General features: G+C 45.4%; 1 protein-coding gene across 1 annotated transcript; it reads right to left on the bottom strand.

The window, feature by feature from the left end:
* Positions 1-7012: 7012 nt before the first annotated feature.
* LOC133814572 (uncharacterized) lies at positions 7013-7651 on the bottom strand. Its single transcript, XM_062247516.1, has one exon. It carries the CDS (start codon positions 7649-7651, stop codon positions 7013-7015), a length of 639 nt encoding a protein of 212 aa, XP_062103500.1.
* Positions 7652-8020: the final 369 nt, after the last annotated feature.

The raw sequence follows: 8020 nt of genomic DNA, 5'->3' as shown, positions 1-8020 counted from the left end.
ACTAGCATGTCATCAACGTACACTTCCATGTTTTTCCTGATCTGGCTTGCGAACATCCTGTTCACTAACCGTTGGTAGGTAGCTCCAGCGTTCTTCAGACTGAACGGCATGACCTTGTAGAAATAAACATTAGTCGGGGTCATGAAGCTGGTGTGTTCCTGGTCCGCCGGATTAATGGCGATCTGGTTGTAGCCTGAGTACGCGTCCATAAAGGACATGAGCTCGTGCCCCGCTGTGGCATCCACCAACTGGTTAATTCTTGGCAATGGAAAACAATCTTTGGGACAGGCTTTATTCAGGTCGGAGAAGTCGATGCAGGTCCGCCATTTCCCATTGGGCTTTGGCACTAACACGGGGTTGGCGACCTAGATCGGAAACTTGGCTTCACGGATAAAGCCGCATTTCTTGAGTCGGGCTACTTCTTCTTCTAGGGCTTCAGCCCGGGTTGTTCCTAGTCGTCTCTGCTTCTGGGACTTGGCGGGGATGCTTTTATCCAGATGGAGTGTGTACATGATGACGCTCGGGCTGATTCCCACCATGTCCTTGTGTGACCATGCAAATACGTCAGGTTATCCCGCAGAAACTTAGTCAGCTTCGCCTTCCTCTTGCTACAGAGGTTTTTCCCAAGCTTGACCTTCCGAGAAGGGTTCTGCGGATCGATACTCACTTCCTCGAGCTCCTCAATAGCTTGGAGCTCGGATCTGTCCTCACCTACTCGGGGGTCAATATCCTCACTTAAGACGACATTTTCCCCTTCGGCACTTTGAGGTTTTTCAATCTCAGGATCAGCTAAGGGTTCCTAAGATTCCTCTTCACCTTGAATGGCCATTGCCAGCTGCCCGGGTTTAGATTTTCCCTTCATGGAAATGCTGTAGCATTCCCTGGCAGCGAGCTAATCGCCATGGACAGTGCAGATTCCCGTCAAAGTAGGAAATTTCATCGTGAGGTGGCAAATGGAAGTGACGGCCTCGAAAGCCATGAGCGTAGGTCGTCCCAAAATGGTGTTGTAGGCAGCGGAGCAGTCAATGACCACGAACTCGAGGAGTTTGGAGACTGTCCGAGATCCTTCTCCTAGGGTGATCACTAGCTCGATCGTCCCTATTGCTGATTATCCCTCTCCCGAAAAACCATACAGCATCACGGAGGTTGCCTTTAGCTCGGCGACAGTCAAACCCATCTTCTCCAACGTGGAGCGGAATAGGAGGTTCACCGAGCTCGCGTTGTCGATCAGCACCCTCCTCAACCTCCGATTGGCAAGCTGAACTGCCACGACCAGAGGGTCATTGTGAGGGAACTGGACATGGCCCGCATCTTCCTCCGTAAAAATGATTGGTTGCCTCTCCAATTGCTGCTGCTTTGACTGACGCTGCTCCGGGGCGAACTCTACTCTGTTATGAGCCTTTAGTTCGTTCACGTATCTCTTCTGGGCACCTCTGCTCGTGCCGGACATGTGCGGACCTCCAGAGATGGTGGATATCTCTCCTCCTACCACAGGAGGAGGGACATCCTGATTTACCCGAGGCCCGGGCTGACTGGCCGGGACTTCTGGAGCAGGTCGGCTTGCTGGAACCCTGTTCCGTGCGTATTGAGCCAAGGGGCTGGCTCGGATGAGAGTCTCGATCTCATATTTTAGATGCCTACAGTCGTCGGTATTGTGGCCAACATCGTTATGAAAACGACAAAACTTGGAGGTGTCTCTCTTCCCCTTGTGGTGCTTTAATGGCTCCGACCTCTTCCAGGGGACTCGAGTAGAGTTGGCTAGGAAGATATTCTCCCTGGACTGGGTGAGCTCTGTATAAGTCACGTAGATGGGCTTGAATTTGTCTACAGACTTATTCTTCTTTTGGCCGTGCTAACTGTTTTCGCCATTTCCCTTTCTTTTTCCTCCACCGGGCTGGTTATTCTGTGTGACGTTTTGCGTCACTGCCACGACCTCCGTCCCCACTCCAGCGGGCTGTTCGGGGACTTGGCTGGTTCCCACAGCTGAGGCTTCGGCTTCCTCCAAGTTTATCCATTCTTGGGCCCTGTTAAGGAATTCGTTAACCGAGCTGACTCCCTTCCTTTGTATATCCTTCCAGAGGTCTCCTCCGACGAGGATTCCAGTTCTCATGGCCATGAGCTTGGAGCTATCATCCGCGTCTCTAGCTCGAGCAGCAACGTTCGCAAATCTGCTCAGGTAGGCCTTCAGAGTCTCACCGGGCTACTGCCTCACGTTAGCCAGGGAGTCGGCCTGAACACGGGCGGCCTGGGAGGCTCGGAATGCCCTTTTGAAATCTGCCGAGAAAGTCTTCCAGGAGCTGATTGACTGTCTTTTACCTTGCTTGAACCACTGCCTGGCAGGTCCAGTCAGTGTGGAAGGGAAGATTAAACATCTCAGCTCGGGGCCAATGTTGTGGGCCATCATTAGGGTGTTGAACATCCCTAGATGGTCCGATGGGTCTCCGTCCCCATTGAACTTTGACAAGTGCGGCATACGGAAACCAGATGGGTACGCCGTGGCTGCAATGCTGGGGGTGAAGAGCTCCATTTCGTCCCCTGAATCATATTCATATTTTTCTTTTTCTAACAGGAGCTTCCTCATCAGCTCCTCCACCTGAGATAGGCGCTCGAGGGTTTGGTCCTGAGGTCCTTGGTTATTCCGGGGCTGTTCAACAGCTCCGGACCCATTGTACATATTTGGTGGGTTATTGCCCCTCCTATCTTGAGATAGGTTATTTGGGGCATTCCCTCCGTTATGTACCTCGGACAAGGCCCCCCCTAAGCGAGCATGGCCATCTCCTCATGCTTGCTCCCCTCTATGAGAGTTGAGGCGATCTCGCAGGTCACCTCCCTGGGTGGTTTGATGACTTTGTGCCGAACTTAAACGCTGACGCAGGTCTCCCCCAGAGAGATCACTCCGGCGACTGTCGGTCCAGTGGCTCCTGCTAGATAGGCTTGGAGTCCGCCTTTGATGGTGAGGATCTGGGCCTTCCCTCGGGGCCCTGCTATGCTGGGAAGGCCCAGCTGATGGCGGGCTTCTCCTTCCACTCCCATAGGCTGGGATATCTCGGACGGGCCGAGGAGGAGATGGATATCTGATTGGAGAAGGAGGATGCCTGACTGGAGCGGCGATCCTAGTTCCGTCAGGACGGATCAAGTTTGGTGGGGGCCTTTCGGCCCTGCCAACCTGCTGGTCCCGTGCCTGACGATCTGGACGAGGCGCAGGACGGTCGTTGGGGACGGGCTGATGCTGCGAGCCCTCCCCGGATCTCCTTCGGGAATTTCCTCGAGCTCCCTTGGGCGCTCTCGAGGATGGTTGGGAGCTAGGAGTTGACGTTCTGACCGAACGGCTATATTAGTGTTGCCTGGCTCCAGGCACTTCTTTGAAGTTTGCCTCTCGATGGTGTGATGAAGGAGTGGAGTTGGCTGTCGGAAGTCTATCCGAGCGGCTATGCCTGGACCGGTTACCCCGGCGAGACTTAGGAGCCTCGCCTTGCCTCTCTCTGACGTTAGCGTCGGTTGTGAGAGGGGGTAATCGGGCCAGCACATCCTTGATCTGCTGGTTAGCTATTGCTAGCTGGCTCCTCAACTGAGCGTTCTCCATCTCCACCACCGTGTAATAACATGGGTTCGGATTAGGTGGCCAGGGCGCTACACTTCCGGTGTCATCTTGGCCCGCCGGCTGCTTTCCTGGCCGTTGCTGGGCTTCAGGAACTTGTTCACCAGGGGTGACAGTATGATGAGCCTCCTGCCCATCACGCTGTTCTGCCTCTTCACCGTGCTTGGATGGAGTACTCACCATAGTTGGATGTTTGCAACAGCACTAATCGAACTTGCTCTCAATGAAAGCACCAAACTGTTGACGCGGTTCTTCGCCAACAGGTAATTAAGAAAAGAAGAGTAAGGGATTAGTGCTAATGTTGAACCGAAACAGATATATGATCTTAGAAATGAAAGGGTGACTTAAGACACGTTGTTTAAGTGGTTCAAAGGTTAAAATCCTTCTACTCCACTAGTCAGTATTATTGATATATACTGGATATTTGATTACAGGGTATTTCTTACAAGAGAGAGTCCAACCCTTATTAACTCCCAGGGTCTCCATATTTATAGGAGAAGGCACTGGGGAAGTGGTAAGAAGGTCATCCCGTGACCTTCTTACCTATCATATCAACTCTGTGACATTCATGATTAATTCCTAAACCTGACACATAAGTGTGGTCAAATCAATAGGTAAGGAGATAATGGGCCGCACGGCCCAACCCAGTCGTGGGTGTCTGAATACGCACGTTCCTGCTGCGTGTCCGAGAAGTCAGGGGCATATCAGACACGTGATGTCTGATATATGCACGTTTACCTTGCGTGTGTTGACTTTACAAAGGGTCATAGCCTCCAGATCCAGCTCGTACCACGAGCTGGATACTTAACTCGACCTTCGGCCTTCAGAGCCAGACTCAGTTCTTAGGCAATCTTGGCGAACCCTTGGGTTACCTCGAGCTAAGGAGGTACGACCTTATGACGACAGCTCCAATTTTGGGGATGTCCACGAGATAATCATGATTAGGCCGCAACTCAGCTCGCTAATAAGCCTGTGGGAAAATCAGGGCGTACAGATGGTAACCTATCTTAACACTAGTTATTCAACTAGTGTTAGGTTCAATAGGTAATAACAAGTCAATCAAGTGAATATTAGTTGTACTCAATACAAGTCCCATCTGAGATATTGAGTACTTGTGTGTTACCAAGTGGAGGGTTAAAACCGAAAGGTTTTTTTAATAGAATTCAGTCTTGTAAAGACAAGTATTTTTGGTAACAAAATACTGTAAGAATTCTACCTATATGGACCTAGGGGTGGTGCCGCCTCTCATGAGAATTGGGAGTATTCTCAAGAACGTCCATGAATGGAAAGTGCACATGGCCATTAATGGTGCAAAGTGAGACATAGAGGTCTCAAGTGAACATTGCAAAGGTGTGTGTGTTATCACTGATTTGTTATCATGAAAAGATGGTTCAATGCTTAGTGCAACCAAATTTTCGACAAATTTTGTGATAATTACACTATAGTAAAGTTCAAGTTGAAAAACACTTTGCTTTATGCACTAATGCAATGACTCCTATAAGAGAGAGTTCTTATTTAATCAAGTGGGGGATATGTTATATTTCAAAATATAATGATTGATTAAATAAGTGTTATAATAGATAACTATTTAATCTAGTGGGGGAATGTTATATTATTTTATAATATAATGTAATATTATATTATATTATAATATAATGTTTTAGATTAAATAAATGTGACAAAGAGTGTCACATATTGTAACATATAATAGAGAGTTACAATATTTAGATATATGAGATATATCCAAATAATGTAGCAAATTTGGTGTTACAAATTTGTAACTTCCAAATGTTACCCTTTATTGTGTAAATTTGTTATTACACAATATTGAGATGAATTTCACAAAGCCATATGTGATATGGTTGTTAGAGATATGATTTTAACCCCAATAATGTGTTTTGGGAGTTACAAAATCATTTAGGAGGGTTTGGAACCGTTTGGAAAAACAACACATTTTTTAGTACTGAAAATGATCGGTGGCCGCGGCTTGTGGGATAGAGGCTAGTGGCCGCAGCCACAGGCTAAAAACTGACCATTTTTTTCAGTTTTTTCAATCTTTGTTGAACGGCTCGAAAAACCCAAATAACTCCCAAATCTCATTTTTAATTCCATATTAATCCAATTAAACATTGGTAACAACCATGGGGTTCGGTGGAATTTGAAATTCAAAGGGTGTCTCTAAACTCTATAAATAGGAGCCTATAGCTCACTTGTAAGATACAACAACATTTCTATCCATTAGAGCACTTGGTTAGAAACACCTTGAGGCTTGATAATTCCAAAAAGCTTTTCCAATATCTGTGAGAGATCCCTTAGTGCTTGAGTTAGAGGGAAATAAGCTTTTGGACAAATGTTTCAAACCTTGTTCAAGTTGGTGATCCCCAACACTCTTCACTTTGGTTGTGTGAGTGAGAGTTTATTGTTTTTATTCTTGTTCTTATTTTCTTCCATTTGCTTTTCTACTATTTCTTCTTGTTCTATTTACTTGTATATTTTGTTTAAGAGTTGTAATCTTTTTATTTCCTTTTGTTCAAACACTTATAGTTTATTTGTATCTTTTGTAATAGAGTTGTATTTTCTATTTCTATCATCTTACATCTCCTTCTCCTTTTATTTGTAATTTTCAGTTATAGAGTTGTAACTCTTTTTAAATCAATAATTATTATTTGTAATATATTGCATAGAGTTGTAATATTATTATTAATTTCCATTGAGGCAAAAGCATTTTTCCTAACACAGACTTTGATGTAAGTGGGTAAACCCAAGTGTACCTGGTATAGTCATCTAGAAATTGCACATAGTATTTAAAACCCTCATTGGATGCTATTGGGGATGGTTCCCACAAATCACTGTAGATGAGCTGTAAAGGTTTAGTACTATTATTTTTGGATAGAAGAACAAAATCCGCTTTTATTGATTTTATTTGTGATACATCCATACAATTGAGGAGACAATAAACTCATAATTTTGGCACTAGGATGGCCTAAATGTCTATGCCATATACAAGAATTTGTTTTGACAGATGTAAAACACAGGGAACTTTGTTTATTTATTACAATTGGTACGATTTGACAAAGAAAATTAGCTTGGTGACAAGTGACTATGTGAATGAATTGGTTGATGCAGCTTGTACAATCCGTTCTCAAGCATTCCTTCCAGAAGCAGCGCTCCTATTGTTCGATCTTTCACAGAGCAATTTGTGGATTGAAATTCCACAAGAACATTATTTTCAGATGTGAGTTTGGAAATGCTTATCAAATTTTTCTTTATATGAGGAACACATAAAACCTTCTGTAAATGTAAAGGCCTACTGCTCACTTTAGAGTAAAAAAGAGTGGAACCAGTATGTGTGATAGAGATAAGCTTACCATTTCCGACCATGAGTTTGTCTGGTCCATGGTAATCATTTGAAATCTAGAGGTTTTGAACATCAGCATTTATGTGGTCAGTGGCTCCACTATCAACATACCACACTGGATCTGCCACAACTTTTGGAGTAACCAAGAAGGCTGCCTTGGTTTGAGAAGCATTGACTGGTGAAGATGCCTCTTCCTGAACATCATCTTCATTGCAATACCAGCACACCACTGCAGTGTGACCTGCTTTGGAGCATATCTGACAGACAGGCTTTGAGTTCCCTGGATTAGAGGCACAACCGCGGTTGTTGTAGTGGCCATCATTGCCACGACCTCGGTTGTTATTACCGCCTTGGGAGCGTTGATTTGCTTGAGAAAAATTGGCAGAGGGATTGGAGATCTTCAAAGTCTGAGTAGCAGACCACATCTCTAGCCTGTTTTCTTGGCTGAGAAGGAGAGATTTGACCTCCTGAAAATTGAAAGATCTAGTGGTTTGAGTGAGAATACTGGAGATTGTGGCATCGTACTTAGCAGGTAAAACTTGGAGAAGATGCATAATTAGATCGTCTTCAGAGTCTGTGTAGCCAACAAGACCAAGAGTGTCAGAGACACTTTCCATTTGTACAACATACTCCGAGATCGTCATAGCACCTTTCTTCAAAGTTTGAAGATGAGTTTTTAGCAGCATTATGCGCATCTTTGATCGAGAGGATAACAAATGCTCCAACGCTGACCAAATCGCATGGTTAGATTGACATCAGACAACCTGCGTCAAGATCGGAGGGGATAGAGATGAACGGAGCCAACTCAGTAACAATTGATTTTCACGGATCCAGAGAGAATATTTTGGATTTTCAATTGTTTGTGTTGCACCTTTCTCATCAGTGATCTCAACAGTCTTGACAGGGACGGTCTTGGTGCCGAAGACGTATCCTTCGAGATCATAGCCACGGATCGCTGGAACGACTTGTGATTGCCAAACAATGTAGTTGGTACGATCGAGTTTCACTGAGATTATAGAGCTCAATGAAGAGGCAAAAGAAGAGTTCATCAATCATGTAGCAGC

The sequence above is a fragment of the Humulus lupulus genome, chromosome 2 (genome assembly GCF_963169125.1).
Source record: "Humulus lupulus chromosome 2, drHumLupu1.1, whole genome shotgun sequence".
Classification (NCBI taxonomy): domain Eukaryota; kingdom Viridiplantae; phylum Streptophyta; class Magnoliopsida; order Rosales; family Cannabaceae; genus Humulus; species Humulus lupulus.
Note: the sequence above shows the minus strand (reverse complement) of the source record. Positions and strands in the feature narration are given on the sequence as shown.